Source organism: Nuphar pumila, chromosome 4 (genome assembly GCF_984573655.1).
Source record: "Nuphar pumila chromosome 4, dmNupPumi1.hap1.1, whole genome shotgun sequence".
Lineage (NCBI taxonomy): Eukaryota > Viridiplantae > Streptophyta > Magnoliopsida > Nymphaeales > Nymphaeaceae > Nuphar > Nuphar pumila.
In genome coordinates, this window is record NC_143252.1 from 117,128,113 (window position 1) to 117,147,672 (window position 19,560).

Sequence of the window (19,560 nt, forward strand, 5' to 3'; positions counted from 1 at the left end):
GTGGCTGACTGATCATATAACAGGAGAAAGTATGTTGCTCACCTTCGACAGTAACTTCATCTTCTTCCATAACTTTTGTTGCAATTTCATCAAAGAGTTCATCAGTAACCTACTCAATAAGAAAATGTCAGTAAGGAGATGAGAAAAGTGAAAAAAAAAAGCAAAAACAAGTATAATACAACCTTCAAAAGAACTTCAGTTAGTATACGTTTTATCTCCTGATTGAGTGCAGCTGATCGTTCTGCTTCTGCATCAACCTGAGACATATTCACAACCAAATTATTCATTAGGAACAGCTCACAGAACAGAACAATCAGAATATTCACAGTAAGTTGTCGCAAAATATGATGAATAGTTTGCAAGCCATCACATTGAAGCAAAAGGTCCACCATGAGCATGAATTTTGCATGTGCACACACACAGACAAGCACAATCTTAAAAAGTTTACCAATAATTGATTAAATAAATTGTAACCAATTAAAATCCCTATAAACTATTGTAAGAAATTGCCGCTTATTGCTTAATCCAAAAAAGATCCAAACTTGAAAAAACAAACAATAAATTGGAATAGGGAAGAAAATTAATAAATATAGCAATTAATAGAAAAAAAAAGACCCACTTCACATATTGGTTACACCCTATGTCACACGGACTCGGCTAGGGAGGTGCCGCACCCGAGTCGACACGCCCCGACACGGGTGCGGACACGGGTGCGGCCTCGGACACGGCCTGGACTCGGTCAACGCCGAGTCGGACTCGGTCAACGAGTCCAGGCCGAGTCCGTCTTAATTTTGGACTCGGTCAACGTTGACCGAGTCCAAAAATGTCCATTTTTAGTACAAAAAATAAAAAAAAAAAAGATCTTTTTATATATTTTTTAAAAATATATATATATAGCATGAGTCTTAAACATTAGGCCCAGAAAAAAAATTATTCTTAAATATTATCATTTAATTCTCTCTCTCAATCTTAAAAGCTAATAAATTCTCATCCACGAGTACCAACACTTTTCATCCACCAAGTTCTCTCTCTTATAAAAGCTAATAAATTCTCATCCACGAGTAGCAACACTTTCTCATCCACCGAGATCTCTCTCTCTCTCTCTTTTTCAAATCTAACTTTGAAAAATTAAAAGCTTTTAATGCTTTTAATTAATGTTATGAATTTTAGCAAAAGATATTTAATGCATTTACCAGAACATGCTTTTAGTTAATGCTTTTAATTAATACCTTGATGATGTTTTATTCCCATGGTAGCTAAGACTCGGCTGAGTCAATGATAAACTCAGCCTAGTTTGGTTCTAACCCAGTTATACTACTATTTTAACTCAGTTAGTTGAGGATCTGAGACAACTTGGAAGAGTCACGAGCCGAGTCCAAAATTTATATAGACATATGCACACACTGGATATATATATATATATATATATATATATATATTTTTTTTAAATATATATATATATAGCCGAGTCCCCGTGTCCAAAATTTTTAAAATTGCGCCGCACCCGTGTCGCACCCGCACCCGCACCCATGTGACATAGGTTACACCACTCCAGATATAAAGGTTTTTTTCTGTAAGGGGTTTGGCATAGTGCGAGGGGACCTTAGCAGATAGGCAGGTGGTCAGGGTTCCATTCTCACAGATGTCAGCCCCTTGCATTATCAAGAGTAAGGGTAGCATGCCCCTTTCTTATGCCGAAGCAAGGGGACTCCCTGGGGGTGAGGAGTGCGCCACGGATTTACACCATCAGAACAGCAACTGTAAGTATGGCAGGCATAGCCAGCACAACTAGGTCCCAGATCACGGGGGTGGTTTCCCCATTCGTCATGGAAAAAAAAACTCAAGATATAAAGTTGATGGTTATCCAAAATCTGGGAATGAAACACTTTCTGTTGCTTCCGTATCCAAAACACGATATGCCTTAATGCCTGCATCCTCAACCAGTATAACTTGAAGGATCATATCAAAAAGTGATGGCTCTATGGAGCGTGTGGGAATTTTTTTTTTGTTTGTCTTGCTGCGGCTACACTTTACTCGACAGAAGACCTTAGATAGACCAACGGTCTCAACTAATGGAGCTATCTTAGACCACTTTAGATTAGATTAAAAGGCCTGTGTTTCCAACTGGAACACCAAGAGTAAATTTTGCCATCCTTGCTAAGAATAGCACCAAAATTGTTCCAGAGCACCTACTAAGTGGTCAGCCAAAATTCATCACATGCACAATACAGTACAAATCAAGACAGGTAACATGTCATGGGAACAATCCAACACTTCCATCTTCCCTACTTTTCTCAACATGTTGACATGGCCACAGGCTCATAACACGTCAATTTTTCAAAGTCTAGAGAATCCAAATTCCACCAATATCAAATCCAAAAGACAGGTCCCATACCACCATTGAGGAAAAACCCACGAGTGACAACCTGGTAGAGACTCAGTTATTGAGGTACCTGAGTTTGATGACTCTTGTCATTTCACTTTTTTTACATGATGAGTTAATAAAACTTTAACCTACTCAAGCAAGAACATAAACCAAGTCAAAGAAAAGTTAAGAAATGAATAGCAATTCCTGCATGGTGAACAAGGCAGGGAAAAGGTTTTAAAGCAGATGGTTCTGCATACCTCATGATTGATATTTTTGAGAAAAAAACCCTTACCTCATCATCATCTTCAGTTGACCTTGCAGAATCAATACTTTTGCTGTCATCTTGATCAATTTTTCTGAAGACTTTATTGGGACCATCAGCATCACTAGAATGAACAGGCAGTTCGAGCAACTGGTCATGAACAGAACCGGATATCACAGCAGCTTTTTTCTTCATTATTTCTTCGCGAAGCCAACTGGGTACGGAAGCCTGCTCATCACCGATGTCAGGGGAAAGATAGGAAACACCGAAAGAGGATTAACATTTATTCATTTTATTGTGCCCGGGACAAGGACATCAATATAATACCTTCTTAGGACGTTCTGAAATACCAAAAGTTCCATTCACATCACCAGGAAAGGCAGGTGCCATGTGCAAAGGAGCTCCATGACTTAAACCAAACGCTGTACTGATAGCAGGAATGGTAGGATGAAAATTAGGTCCAGAAACTGCCCCAAACACTGGTGCAGGATGCCCAGGAAGTGCCTGAGGAGGCACAAAAGAATTCTCAAACTGTCCAAGTGGAAAAGGAAGCACATTAGATGCCATCAAATAAATAAACAAATAAACATACATACATGTACATGCATACATGAACCAAATACATATATAAAATGATCACCTCTACTTTGTGAACGATACATGAAATTCTGGGGCCTTAATTTAATTTCATGCACACCAAATCATCTAACCCACTTCATTTTGGGATTTGACCATTAAGTCAGAGAGAGAGGACTCAAGTAACAGACATTTTGGGATGTGTTGCTGACCACTAAGAGAGAGAGAGAGAGAGAGAGAGAGAGAGAGAAAGAGAGTTGTGGGGGCTGCATGGGGAAGAGGGAGAGAGACTTGGGTTGCATGAGTCTCAATGGGAGAGAGAAAGAGAGAGGGAGACAGGTTGGCATGCTTTATTGGGAAGAGGGAGAGACAAATGCGAGGTTGTGTCAAGTTCAAGGGAAGAGAGGGAGAGGTGTTAAATAGAATTTATGATGATGATATTGTTAAATTGTATGGTTATATATATATATATATATATATATATATATATATATATATATATATGTTCTTCGAATTCCTATGTACTTTTTTATTTTGTATTTGTAATAGGTCATGCCCATTAGGGCATTTTTGTCTTTTTCTTTTTATAATAGACAATGCCCATTAGGGCTATTTTTGTACTTTTTATTTTTCATTTTCTTGAAATCCTTCTAACCATTGGGACTAGCCCAATGGCTAGTTGGACTAGCCCTCTTGCTCTCCTTGTTCTCTATATATATGGGATCTCTCCCATATATTTTGGTGTACTTTTCTTAAGCATTTTTATAGTGAATAAAATATTAATTTTTATATTGATTGTGCCCTTTTGTGTGCTATTGGGAGCTATTGTGAGTGTGTGCAAGTGGTCAAGTATTTACCCATTGGTGGCTAGTGTTTTCACTTTGTGGGCTTGTGCTTAAGCACTTTTTTGTATGCTCTTGGTAGCATTGTAAGTGTACTTTGGTTTGTGATTGCATTACATGGTATCAAAGTCATAAGCTCTTGTGATCCTTATATATATATATATATATATATATATATATATATGTATATATATATATATATATTATTCTGTATTTATACCAAAATACCCGATAGGGGTTGGTCGTTTCACTATGTACTTTTTATTTTTTAGGTTTTTCTTTTTCTTATTTTTGTTTTTACTTTTTTACTTTTTCTTTTTTATTTAATTCAAGTAAGGGACCATTGGGGGGCCCACACAATGGGACGTTGGGGTCCCCAACGGTCATATTTATGATCGTTGGGGTCCCCAACGGTCATATTTATGATCGTTGGGGCTCCCCAACGTCTATTGTGAGAGCCCCAATGGCTCCCTCTTTTAGTGATTCCCTCTTGTATATAAAGGGGTCTCCCTCCTCTCAAAAGTGTATGAGTTCTCTCACATTCTCTCTTGAATAATATTCTTTTTGCCTTTTGGCATTCACCCCACAGTGGGTTGGGTTTGTGTAATTTGCACATTAAGTGTTTGTGTTATTTGGTTCATTATTGAACCGTTTGTATTTTCACATATCTCATTACATGGTATCAGAGCCAATTGGGTTAATTGTAATCTTAGAAGTCTTTTTAAGATCCTTGAAAGTTCTTTCTCATGTTTATCCTTCTTCGTCATCATGGAGCACAACACAAGAGTAGAGGTACCTTCAAGCTCAACGGTTCAAATTATTTGACGTGGGCATCGGCTACGGAGAACCATCTTCGTGGAAAGAAACTATGGGGCTTCATGACGGGGACCACTCTTAAACCAACATTGAAGCTTACCAAGATCGAAGGTGGTGTTGAAAAGGCCCTTGATGGTGAAGAACGCATTAAAAAAATCAATAAGCATCAAACAAAAGTAGAAGATTGGGAAAGTAATTTTGGTGTGGTTCACGAACAATATTGACATAAAGATCTGTGTTAACATTGCTAAGTTTAGAAGAGCCAATGAAGCTTGGTTCTTTCTTAAGGGTATGCATACCCAAAAGGATCTAACTAGACCATTTCTTTGTCAAGAAAAGATTAGATCCACTAAACAAGGGGACATGAGTGTCCGAGATTATTTTAGTGCTTTGTCTCCCCTTTGGGATGAACTTGTTCTTCTTGAGCTCAAGTGGGTGGCTCCAGAAGATATTAAATTAAGAAGAGAACAAATTGAAAAAGAACATTTCTTTCAATTTCTTCACGGTCTTAGACTGGAATTTGAACAAGGGCATCCATTCTTCATAGAAGCAAGGCCTTACCTATTGAAGATGCCATTGTCGAAGTATGCCAAGAGGAAACTCGTCTTGATATGACTCGTAAAAGTGATGAGATCATAGTCGTTACTAGGTCGGGATCCAATGTTAAGCCCTATAGGCCTCCCCACTTTGCTAAAATAATGGCTTTAGAAAGGGTGTTATTTGTTACTATTGTAATGAACCGGAGACATATTAAACCGGTTTGCCTTAAGCTTAAAGAAAAAGTAGCCGCGGTTGGTGAAAATGTCCAAAATAAAGAAGTGAGCAACAATGAAGGAGACATTAAAGACACTCTAAATCAAATCTCGGAGGCACTTCAACATCTTAGTGTTCCTCTACTTCGGGTGCCGCCATCGCAACCTCCTCATCTCCTCCATGTATGTGGATTTTGGACTCCGGTGCTTCCTTTTATATGACACCACATAAAAACATCCTTTCTAATGTCTATTCCACCTCCACGACATCTTACGTTTCAATGGCCGATGGAACTTCTTTGAAAATTGAAAACATTAGAACACTTGATTTAAAACATTCTCAAGAATTTTTTGTTCCAAAAATAAGGGTGGTTCCAAAAATCAATTTAAACTTATTTTTGGTCTCTCAAATTACTGATCATAATTGCAAAGTATCTTTCTCACCTAAAGATTGCACCGTGCAGGATCTCCAGTCAGGAAAGTTGATTGGGCAAGGCCATAGAAGGGTCAATCTATATTTTATGGACTTTTTTACTCTACCATCCAAGTCATTTTGTAAATGTCAAAAGTATAGAAGTTTGGCACAAGAGGCTTGGGCATCCGAATTTTTCAAAGATGTCTTTTTTCTCCTTTTGGGAAAATTCTTGTAATGAAAAAGTTATGACGTATAAAGATTGCATCTTTGGTAAATTAAAAGTCACTCTATTTTCTCAACGAAGTTTTGTCTCTACACGACCATTTGAATTGGTTCATTCCAATGTTTGAGGTCCTTCTCCTATTATGTCTAAAGGAGGTTTTTCATATTATGTAATTTATGTGGACGATTTCACTAGATACACATGAATCTTCTTTCTAAATTGAAAATCTAATGTGTTTTCTATCTTTAAAGATTTTCATGCAATAATTAAGAATCAATTTATAAGTAATTTATTTATTTTAAGATCGGATTCGAGAGGAGAATATACGTCAAATGAATTTCAAACTTATTTACGACAAAATGAAATTTATCATCAAAGATCTTGTCCTAACACACCGCAACAAAATGGTTTTGCGAAAAGAAAACATAGGCATATTATAGAAACAGCTAGAACCCTTTTAATTTCTAAAAATATTCAAAAGTCATTTTGGGCCGAAGCCACTTTAACTTCAACCTATCTTATCAATAGAACTCTTTAGTCATCTTTGAAAAATGTTTCTCCTTTTGAAAAACTTTATAATGTCTCCGAATTTCAAAAGGCTAAGAATTTTTTGTTGTAAATGTTATGTTCTTACTCAAAAAAATTATACGCTTTCTCCAAAGGCTATTGAATGTGTTTTCTCATGAAAGTTTAGATCAACATGTAACAAATAATACTCAAGTTTATAATAGAAGAAGTGAAAATCCTCATGCATGTGCTTTTGACAAATTTTCTCAAAATATGTCTTTAGAAGAATCATCTCAAAGAGGGTCAATTCGTATCTCTAAAGCATCAAATAGATTTGTGTCTTATGAGTCTTTTTCACCACATTTTAGAGCTTGTTTATTAGTCATCCACTCTTTTTATGAACCATCTCATTACAATGATGCTAAACAATATGCACATTGGAATGAAGCCATGGAACATGAACTTAATGCACTTAAAAATGGCTCAAACTTGGGAAATTGTTAATCCTCCTTAAGGAAAGAAACTCATAGGATGTATATGGGTTTTTAAAGTAGAAATGAAAAGTGATGACTCCTTAGAAAGATATAAGGCTAGATTGGTAGCCAAAGGATATGCACTAGAGTATGGGGTAGATTATGATGAGACGTTTGCCCTGGTAGCTTGAATGACAAGTGTTTGAGCTCTTATTGCAATTGCTTCTATTAAAAAATTGCATAATTATCAACTTGATGTTAAAAATGCTTTTTTAAATGGAGATCATAGTGAAGAGGTTTATACAGATCCTCCTCGCATGAATTTAAATGAGAAAGTTTTCAAACTAAAGAAAACATTGTATGGTATTAAACACGCTCTCAAAGCTTGGTATAACAAATTTAGTAATGTATTAATTAATTTGGATTTATCTCATGTTACACTGACACTGCTCTCTTTGTTAAGAAAACAGGTGATTCTATTGTAATTCTTCTCCTTTATTTTGATGATATGATCATCACAGAAAGTGACAAAGATGGAGTAAATGCCATTAAGTCTATGTTAAAGAAAACTTTTGATAGACTTAGGTTTTTTGAGATATGTTTTAGGTATTGAGGTGACTTATTCACAGAGAGGATATATTCTATCCCAAATGAAGTTGGAAGCGGACATTTGTGCTAAGTCGAGGATTTCAGATGATAAGAAAATAGAAACTCCTGAAGTTATAAATGTCAAATTAAGACTTGAAGATGGTGTTCTATTTAATTATCATACTCCTTATCGACAATTAATTGGATCTCTTGCTTATTTGTCCATCACCCGACCGGATATCGCTCACGTTGTTTATTCAGTAAGTCAGTTTCAGCATGCTGATACGATAATTCATATAGCAACTGTCATGACAATTGTATGATATATTAAGAACACTATCTTAAAAGGGGTTTTTTATCCTCTCCTTTATCTTTTGATTTAATTGTTTATACTGATGCAGATTGGGGAGGTAATCCCAATGATCAAATCTCAATTACTGGTTTTTTGTATTTTCTTAAGGGATTCGCTTATTTCTTGGAGGTGCAAGAAGCAGTAAAAAGTATCTGTATTATCACCATAAACTGAATATCGTGCCATGGCTACTATAATCATGGAGATTGTATGGCTTACAAGTCTTTCTTTGTGATATAGGGGTTATCACCTCAACTCCTTTCAAGATGTATTGTGATAACAAAAGTGTGATCTACACTGCAAGCAATCATACCTTCCATGAGCGCACCAAGCATATTGAAATGGACTGTCACTATATTCGAGATGAATACCTCAAAGGGACTATTACATTGCCTTATGTTATATCAAAATATCAGTTGGTTGATTTCTTCACCAAAGCACTTCCAACTTCTCGTTTTTTGTTTCTTTTTAGCAAACTTTCAGTTTTCTTCGCGTAAAGTTTGAGGAAGGGTGTTAAAATGTATATGCATGTGTGTGTGTGTGTATATATATATATATATATATATAATTTTGTATTTATACCAAAATACCCGATAGGGGTATTTTGGTCATTTCAATATGTACTTTTTATTTTTTAGGTTTTTCTTTTTCTTATTTTTGTTTTTACTTTTTTAGTTTTTCTTTTTTTATTTAATTCATGTAAGGGACCATTGGGAGGCCCACACAATGGCACGTTGGGAGCCCCAACTGTTATATATTTATGACCGTTGGGGCTCCCCAATGTCTAGTGTGGGAGCCCCCCCACCCTCTCAAAAGTGTATGAGTTCCCTCACATTCTCTCTTGAATAATATTCTTTTTGCCTTTTGGCATTCACTCCATAGTGGGTTTGTGTAATTTGCACGTTAAGTGCTTGTGTTATTTGGTTCATTATTGAACAATTTGTATTTACGCACATCTCATTACAATCCTATTGTACTTGTTTGTGGCGCGTGGTTACGGTAATCTTCAAGCGTTGTTTGTAACTCTCTCTTCCAAAGATGGCTGAGAAGGAACCCATGACGATGATCTTGTTCAAGCTCAAGAATTCCAACTACCTTAAGTGGGCTGCCGCCATGAAGAATTGTTTCAAAGAAAAAAAAAGCTTTATGGGTATGTGAGTGGCACTACTTGTGAGCCACAACTCATACTCACAAAGAAAGATGGTGATCAAATTAAAGCGCTTGATGATGATGATGATGAATGAGAGAAGGCCCTTAAAGAATATCATGTCAAGATGAAGGACTGGGAAGCTGAGAATGCCCAAATTTTGTCATGGTTCTTAAATAGCATGGAACTCAAGATTGCCACAAATAATGTCATTTAAAAAGGTGTGTAAAGCTTAGGTTTTTCTCAAGAATATGTTCGAACAAAAAAGATTTAGCATGACAATACTTTCTTCAAGAAAAGATTCGGACTATGAGACAAAGAGACAAAAGCGTGAGGTATGGAACTCTCTCCCCTTTATGAGATGAGTTGGCCTTACTTAAACCTAAGTGGGGAGGCACGGACATTGAAATGAGGCAAAAGCAATTAGATAAAAGAACATCTATTCACTTTTTCCTTCGGGTTAAGACTCGAGTTTGAACAAGTTAGGTCCTCTATATTATATAGGATCATTACTTCCCTTGAAGTTTTAGCAGAGGTATACCAAGCGAAAACATGACTTGTTACGAATAGACATCCTAAGGGTATTTTTGTAATTGTTTCATATCATGACATGTTTGTATTTCATGGCTGTATAGAGGGGCATTTTTGTCTCCTGGATTATTTTATATATATAATCTCACTTGAGCATGACCTAGAGAGCACGACCCTATTGCTTTTCTTCTCTTTTCTTTACTTTTTCTCCTCCTTTCTCTTCTCTCTAACGTGTATAGCAGGGTACGTCTTCTGGATCGATTTCTGGCAAGGTATTAGTTAGAGCGGGGCAAGGATAAGACCCTCTCAAATCAAGGTTGTTGATTCCATACATGTTATTCTTCTTGGTTTAGCCTCCTTCATTGTTTTCATATCTTCTTCTTGTTCTTCACGTCTTTATTGTCCCAGTTTTCCCTCTTCCAAAAAAAAAATCATTACCCATTTTTATTTTTCCTATCTCTCGTTTCGACCTTGTTCTTTCTTATCTATTCATGCTGTGTTAGATCTTATCAGTATTAGATAAGATCTAATCGTGAAACTTGAAACCCCAAAGGACGTCTTTTGCTTTTTTCTTTTTCCTATTTCTGATTTACATATCTATCTCTTTCTTTATCTCCGTTGATATCTGATCAGATCTGACGTACCCAAAAAAACAAGGGAACACATCAGATCTTAGCCCATCAAATTCCCTATCAAGAAAAAGAGGAAGCAAAAAGAGATTCCATAAAAAACAAAGGGGAAGGAAATTGCTTTTTTTGCCATAGATTATTGTTTATGATCTTAGACACACAGATCTCGTGAAAATCTCTGCAGCCCAAAAAAAATTGGGCATGTCGTTTCGTTTCTTTTGTCAGTTCATCAAATCAGCCTCCCTATGTTTGATTTTCATCCTTCTCTTTTCAAAACTTTCTTATGGCATCATCTAACCCTCTTACTCCATTCTTGAACCAATTGGTGATCGATAAGTTGAATGAGAACAATTTTGTTACTTGGAAAAAACAAATTGTTTCATTCATCAACAGCCACAATTCGATGGGGCACCTTGATGGGACTGGACCTGTGCCTCCGGAGCTTGTCCCTGCATCCAAAGAGAGCACAGAAGGTGAGCAGTCCATGATATCTTCATTAGTCAATAATCCAGATTTCATAGCCTGGCGGAAGAGTGATCAGGTTGTGGTTGCCTTTATCATAACTACCTTATTTCAACAGGCTGCACATTCCTACAGGTGTTTCTGCACGTGAGATATGGTTAATTTTACATGGGTGGTTTGAGCAAATATCCACTCCTAAAATATATCTGAAGACTGAGTTTGGAGCCCTGCAGAGAAGAACTTGCAATGTACAGGAATTCCTTACTAAGGTAAAATTCATATATGATCAGCTAGCAGCAATTGGGGGTCTAATATTGGATGAGGATATATGTACTCAGACTCTTAAGGGTCTCGGATATGAGTACAATATGTTCATTGCCATACACATGGGACACACTCCAAGACCCACCCTTGATCAATTGTGATCCATGTTGTTAGAGTTTGAATCCATGTTCAATTTATCATCCAAGAAAGAAGGGCAGCCTGGTGGACATGAAGTGTTGGTGGCCAACGCCTCTCCTCGCAGCTTCAATAATCCTCCTAGATCTGGAGGAAGAGGTAGAGGGCAGGCAGGAAATAGCTATCAAGGAAATGGGGCCAGTCTTCTCCCTATTCCTATGGGGGACAACATGGAGCACGTTCCAATGCGGTATGTCAGATGTGTGGAAAGAAGGGACATGCAAAAAACTTGGGTGCAGGGGTGCGGCAAATATATATATATATATGTTCAACTTTTGGACTTTATATATATATATATATATATATATATATATATAAAGTCCAAAAGTTGAACATAAATGACCCTGGGTGCAGTCAACGCACCCAGGGTCAGCTGTCTCATCTCTCTGAGGGCTTTGCTCGTTGGGGGTATAAGATTCTGTGTGGGGTTCAGCCTTCGCTGCAGAAAATAAAGAAAAGAGAGAGAGAGAGGAAGGAGATGCACAATGGCTGGGGGCGGCACACATTAACCCAACCTCCCAGCCCTAAGCTTTATAAATAGGCAAATATACAATAGCTGAGATTACAGAAAAATTACAGGAATGCCATTAATGAAATGGCATTGAGCATGTGTTAAAATATTCAACGTGCGTATGGATCTGGATCCAGATCCATACGCATACTATATTTTAACACCCTCCCTCAAGTTGTACGTGGTCTTGGAGCATGTACAACTTGCTCTTCAATAGCCAAAATTGATGTCCTGTTAACCCCTTGGTAAACAAGTCTGCAACTTGATCTTCTGTTCGAACATGAAGTAGTTCTATCTCCTTCATCTCGACTTTCTGCCGTATAAAATGTTGATCAATCTCAATGTGCTTCGTTCTGCTATGCTGAATAGGATTACATGCAATGTTTATTGCGCTTTCATTGTCACATAGAAGAAATGATCGAATAATTGTCTCCCCAAGATCACTCAATAAGTGTCTAATCCATGTAGCGTCTGTTGTGCCTGCAGCCATAGACCTGTATTCAGCCTCTGTACTCGACCGTGCCACTGCTTTTTGTTTTCTGTTGCTCCAGGACACTAAATTGTGTCTAATATATACACAATATCCAGAGACAGATCGTCTCTCATCTGGATCCCCTGCCCAATCTGTGTCTGTATAAGTGATGAGTTCATGCCCTCTATGCAGGTTATCGTTCTTGCGATAAACAAGTCCATCTCCTATAGTTCCTTTTAAATATCGTAGAATGTGCTTCACAACTTCCATATGACCTTCCGTTGGAGCATGCATAAACTGGGATACCTGATTGACAGCATAAACTATATCAGGTCTGGTAAAGGTCAAGTACTGCAGCATCCCCACAAGGCTTCTATACGTTGTTGGATTGACACAAAGATGGTCATCTTCAGAGCTCAGCCTTTCATATAATACACTCGGAGTGTTGACTAGTTTGCAATTCGTCATCACGGCCCTTTCTAGAAGATCAAGAGTGTATTTTTGTTGCATGAGTGTCAATGTGTCTTGTTGCCTGTCAACTTCCATACCAAGGAAGTACCTCAACTCCCCTAAATTTTTCATCTTGAAAGTTTTCATTAAAAACTGTTTCGCGTCTTGCACATGATTATCTGAGCTCCCATGTGATCACAATGTCATCAACATATATAAGAAGAAGTATAACGATGTTTGTCTTTTGGTAAATAAAGAGCGAGTGGTCCAGAGAGCATCTTCTAAAACCATAGCTTTGAATTTGCATAGAGAAACTTTTAAACCAAGAACGGGACGCCTGTTTCAACCCATACAGAGATTTCCTTAGTTTGCACACCCAGGCAGTAGGATCCTTTTCGGCATAACCAGGAGCTTGCTCCATATACACTTCTTCCTTTAAAGTTCCATGCAAAAATGCATTTTTAACATCCATCCTTGGTCGACTGCTAGGGATATGATGACACGAATTGTACCCATTTTGACTATAGAACTAAAAGTTTCATCGTAATCTTCACCATATTGTTGTGTGAATCCCCGAGCAACAAGTCGCGCTTTATATCAGTCAATACTTCCTTCAGGCTTATACTTTGTTTTATAAACCCATTTTGAGCCAACTACATTCTTTCCTTCTGGCCGAGGTACTATTTCCCAAGTCTGGCACTCATGAAGTGCTTCCATTTCTTCATTCATAGCTTCAGTCCAATGACAAGATTAAAGAGCTTGATTAAAACAAGTGGGTTCATCCTGTTTTGTGAGCTGAGACATAAACAACTGGAAATCAAAAGAGAAGGTCTCATAACTCACCCATCGTTGAATAGGATGCTTAATGCGTGACGACCTTTGAGCCGAATCATTGGTGATGCTTTCCACATTCCTCTGCTTTATATTTTTGTCCCGTCTAGTGTATATCTGTCCATAGAAGCGTTCTATTGGGGGTGGTTTTACTGGAGATGGTTCAACACGCATCTGTGAGTCATCCAACCCCTTACTCAAGCCAAAGGAAGTACAATTCGCCTGACATGTTTCTCCTATATTAGCAAAAAGATTTGCGCTCATCCATGGATCATATACCTCTACTTCTCGAGATGGCAACGCTTCAGAGTCATTTACCTGAAAATTTTGTTCATCAAAAACAACATTTCTAGAGGTCCTAATACGTTTTGTAGTAGGATCATAGCATCGATAGCCTTTGTATTCATCCGCATACCCAACAAATCTGCACTTAACGACCTTGTCCTGAAACTTATTTCGCAGAGAAGAATCAATATGTACATAACATACACAACCAAAAACACGCAACTCATCATAAGAGGGATGTTGCCCAAATAAAGTATAATATGGAGAGTTTTGATCCAGAAGTGCCATAGGAAGACGATTTATGACATGAACAGATGTGTGAAAAACTTCTGTCCAGAGACTAACGGGCACATTGCTATCATGTAACATGTTCATCGCACTCTCGACAATATGCATGTGTTTCCTTTCCGCAACCCCATTTTGTTGAGGGGTATGAGGGCAAGAAACCTGTCGACTTATTCCTTTATCTTGAAGAAAGGCAATAAACTCGTTTGATGAATACTCTCCCCCACCATCACATTGTAAATGCACAATATCACAGGAAAACTTTGTTTTGACCATCAAATGGAATTCCCGAACTGGTTGAGAAACTTCATGCTTATGTTTCAAGAAATATATCCAAGTATAACGGGAATAAGAATCAATAAAGATAGCATAGTAACGACTACCGGAAAGAGAAGGAATAGGTGTGGGTCCCCAAACATCGGAACAAATAATCTCAAATGGCTTTGAAGCCCTTTTATTAATAATATGAAACGGAAGAACATGGCTTTTGCAGAGTTCGCATGAGGAACATTTATTATTATCTAAAAAGGAACATAAACTAGACTTTGGAAGAAGACTATCAGATACAACACTTTCAACGAAGCCCCGACTACAATGGCCCAAACGACTGTGCCAAATATCTGGCTTATTACAATGAGATGAATTAAAAACTTTCAACGAAGGAAAAAACAAAGACTTTGAAGGCGAAGACACTGAAGAATGCTTGGACGACTTCAACTGGAGGACAGGGGCTGAAGGTGAAGACATTGAGGGAATCTCCTTGAAGACGTACATGTTTCTTTGTCGCTCCCCCTTAGCGAATGTCTCCTTCGTTCGTAGATCCTTAACATAAACAGAAGAGGGAGTAAATTCGACGGAAGAATTCATATCGTCAACAAGTTTAGCTACAGAAACAATGTTCTTTTTAATATTAGGAGCAAGGAGAACATTGGACAAGTGAAGTGAGGACTCTGACATAGGGATATGTGCACTGCCAGTATGACTAATGGAGTGATAAGTTTCATCTCCCATAACTATACTACCTTTTTCAGAATAAGGCAATAAGTGAGATAACTTACCAGCATTACCCGTAACATGAGTGGCAGCACCGGAATCAACATACCACTCGCCTTGTTCATTTTGCTTGATCGTCATCTGTGACAATGCTGATAACAAAAGTTGTTGCATATCTGTAGATGGCGCTTTCGTGTCCACAATAGTAGCTGACTTATTTTCAATTTTGTTTTTTTCCTCTATTTTGTAGATTAAACCAACAATCAGCTTTCACATGTCCTCTTTTGTTACATAAGAAACAAGTGGGCACTCTCCTTTGATTCCCTATATTAAAAACACCAAAAATATTAGGTGTAGGCAAGATACCACGACCTCCCTGCCCAAAACGTCTGCGGCCTCTGCCTCCTTGATGCCCTCCATTTCCTCGTCCAAAATCGACAAAAGTGTCCATGGCCAAAACTGAATGAGAACGAACTGATTCATTTCCTTCTGCTCTTTGTTTCATAATCATCTCATGCTGGAGAAGTTTCGCTTGAAGATCGACAAAAGTAGGCAAGTGAGGAAGGCATGACAAAGCTGTGGTAAACATGTCAAAATCAGGGCTCAATCCATTGAGGAGTTGTTGAACTTTATCTTTATCTGAAATAGCACTTCCAATAACCGCCAATTGGTCAGTAATACTCTTCAAGCGGCCTATGTATTCCATGGCTGGCATGGAGCCTTTCTTCAAACTTTGAAACTCATTTTTTAAGTACATAACTTGAGCTTTTGATATCTGAGAGTATGTCTGAGACAACTTACTCCACAGATCCGCCGGAGTGCAATCATCTGAAAGAGTAACCAACACTTCTTGAGATAGTGTTGACGTAATATAAGCAACCAAAGACTGATCCCGCTTCCTCCAGGCTGTATACTCTGGATTCTTAAAGGAAATAGTAATTGTGTCACCCTTCTCATTGTTGGTTTCCTGCAAAATAAACCGTGGTGGTATAGGAACCAAACCATCCAGATGTTCATCGAGATCCTGACTCCGTATAAAAGGAAGTATTTGTCTCTTCCAGGTCAAAAAATTAGAGTGAGTAAGTTTTTCTGTAACAAGCTGACTCAAGAAATTTGGAGAGGGACCGGAGGACAAGGTGGATGACGAAGAGTAATCCATATCAATGGGACAACGAATAAACGAACAAGACGAATGAAGAGAAAGAAAAAGAAAATTGGAGATCACTTAATCAATCAATAGAACTTCAATAAGAGATGCACCTGTGCTACTAATAGACGTAAATTGTTTTGCCTTTTTTTTTTAGGATTGAGATTGTAGACTGTTATAACCTGCCTATAGGCTTCGCACAGAAAACATTAAACAGTAATACAAAAGGAAACTTCTATAATCAAAGAGGAATCAAAGAGGAAATAAATCAAAAAATACTAAAAAATTGCAGTAGATTTGTTTGCAATCAAAGAGGGAAAACACGAATCAAAGGGATTGCAATCAAAGAGACTGCAATCAAAGAGAAGAAAACTGCAGTCGTTGATGTCGAAGAGGGACGTTAAAGGTGAAAAGAAAAAAAAAACTGCAGACGTTAATAATGCTGCAGACGTTAATGATGAAGAAGAGAGACAGATGGTGATGATAATGAGTACTGTGAAGAAGAGGAATGAACAAGAATCAGAAAAATAAACGAGTAGCAGAAGTTATCAGGAAGGAAGAAGAATGGACGAAGAGATGTATCAAAAATTGTTCCTTCAGAGATCTTCAGATCTCGCTGAACACACGTCTGGTAGGGTTCCGCAACTTGTAGCTCTGATACCATATAAGATTTTGTGTGGGGTTCAGCCTTCACCACAGAAAATAAAGAAAAGAGAGAGAGAGAGGAGGGAGATGCACAATGGCTGGGGGCGGCGCACATTAACCCAACCTCCCAGCCCTAAGCTTTATAAATAGGCAAATATACAACAGTTGAGATTACAGAAAAATTACAGGAATGCCATTAATGAAATGGCATTGAGCATGTGTTAAAATATTCAACATGCGTATGGATCTGGATCCAGATCCATACGCATACTATATTTTAACAGGGGGTAGGTGTAAACCCCAAGATTTTACAAAAAAAAAATCGATCCCGAACCCAGTCCAAGGAAAACCCTAAGGGTTTTCCCTTTAAAAAAAAATTAACACCCGCGCAGCCTTTTTTTTTCCTCTGCTGATAAGGGAAACGCCTTTGGGGTTTCCCGATTTGCGTCCTCTCGTGCCCTTTAAATCATGCAAGGGTGAGGGGGAAGCCCTCACCCCTACGCTCCTCCTCCTCTCCCTCTCAATTGTGCACTCTCTCTCACTCCCGGCATGCGACCGAACCCCAGCGCCGACGACGACACCGGCTCTCTCAGGTACGCATCTCCTTCAACTCCCCTTCTCTTCTTTTCTTCTTCGTTTCCTTTTGTTTGTTGAAGGGCCGGTAGGAGGCCGACGGCTCCCTGTCGTGCCCTCCCCCTTTCTCTCTGCATTTGCCGGAAGGTCGGCGGCCCCCTGTCGCGTCCTCTCTCTCTCTCTCTCTCTCTCTCTCTCTCTCTCTCTCTATATATATATATATATATATATATATATATATATATATATATACATATATATATATATATGTTCGTCGGAAGAAAAGTCAGGAGCATTTTTTTGTCCAAAAATTGGACACAAATGACCCTGGGTGTGTTGACTGCACCCAGGGTCCCGTTGACCGCACCGGGTGCCGCACCCGTGTCGCGTCGGGTGTGGCACCCAGTTTGTCGAGTCCCTGTGACATAGCTTTCAGCCAAGTGGGTCTACATCCAAATTCCCCAACAAATTCAATACAAGGCATGACTGCACAAGGTGTTTGAAGTGGTAGTTAGAATATTCCTGCATGGACAGCATCATCTAGTGCACAGCCTCCTTCCCACAATGCATGGTTGGTTGATTCATGTGTTGCTCATCATGTAACAGGTTATTCTGGTAAGCTCTCAAATCTTATGCCTTATCGTGGAAATGGTATTATAGTAATGGGAGATGGGAAACATCATCCTATTAAGCACATAGGAATTGCCATTGTCCCTACCAATCATGGTGTTCTTAATATTTTCAATACTTTTTTTGCTCCAAATATTTATCGTAATCTGATATGTGTGTCTCAATTAGTAGATCAAACCAATTCTTTCTTATGTGAAGGACCCTCTTACGAAGGAGATCCTCACTAAAAGAGAAAGAAAAGGAAATATTTATATCATGCACAAAGCTCAAAAGAATAGCAGTTTTTATTACAGTTCCTCGTGTTAGTTTCTTAAGTTCCAAAAGTCAATAAAGAAGCTCAGTTAGCTTGGTCATTGTAACGCCCCAAATTTCAAACTTGCGAACCCTTTTCAGAAAACTGGCAAGAGACTAGAAATATCTCTTTCCTTCAGAGTTTGTTTATGAAATCAGCGGAAGATTTTTCTTTGATAAACCATAAGGCAAGCTGACAACTTTGGGCACGTTAGCTAAAAGAACCAAAACTGACAAGATTCGGATATCCTAAGGGAAATCCGATACGAACCCAAGCGTCCAGGACGCGAGCTAAGAGCAGGAAGAAGAAGTCTTGAAGCCATCTTGCAATCGCGCTATCGCCCGTAGTGTACCTAATAAACACCTATACCCATAGAATGGGTTAGTTTCGCGAAAAACTAGTAGGTGCACAAGAAAGACTACAAGGAACTGAATTAAGTACATTTAATTCAGTAGGCTACGCAGTTTAAAGCAGATATGCAGTTAAACAGGTAAGCAATGCAAGCAGGTGAATAGTGCAAACACGTAAGCAGTACAAGCGAATAAGGCGCGCGAGCGAGTAAGTAGTGCAAGCGTGTAAGCAGTGCAATGCGTAAGTAGTGCAAACAGTAAGCAGTTCAACGCAAGTAAGCAGTTCAAAGCAAGTAAGCAGTTCAAAGCAAGTAAGCAGCATACGATCCATTTGATCGTAAGTTGAGAACTACTACGCAACAAGCTTGTCCTCGTTCCTAGAACGAGGTCTCTGCATCTAATCACCATCAGGACATCGTTTGTCGCTCACTACTTCTAACAAACGCATTGTCCTGAACAACCTTAATCTATTCTCATCTCTCAAAGTCTTACGCGGCTATCTGTCACCGGTTATGATGCACTAAGGCGTCATACCTTCTCAGAGAAGCTCACCCTTCCGTAGAAGGTCCAAAACATGATCACTAACTCAAATCACTAACGATCTGATTCTCACATCTGAGTCATGCATGTAATCATGATAAAACAGAAAGCCGAAACTATGAATTCATAGTTGACTATCACAAACAATCTCAGA

General features: G+C 38.4%; 1 protein-coding gene across 2 annotated transcripts in view; it reads right to left on the reverse strand.

Annotated features, from left to right (window-relative positions):
* The window catches only part of LOC149840767 (uncharacterized), a 60,351-nt gene that overhangs the window by 6,523 nt on the left and 34,268 nt on the right, over positions 1 to 19,560 (reverse strand). For both annotated transcript variants that reach the window (XM_090003307.1, XM_090003308.1), the window contains exons 5-8: positions 2,958 to 3,161; positions 2,661 to 2,858; positions 183 to 257; positions 43 to 109 (exon numbers count right to left, since the gene is read on the reverse strand). In XM_090003307.1, coding sequence (XP_089859433.1) covers positions 43 to 109; positions 183 to 257; positions 2,661 to 2,858; positions 2,958 to 3,161 — 544 coding nt within the window. The remainder of the gene's footprint in view (positions 1 to 42; positions 110 to 182; positions 258 to 2,660; positions 2,859 to 2,957; positions 3,162 to 19,560) is intronic.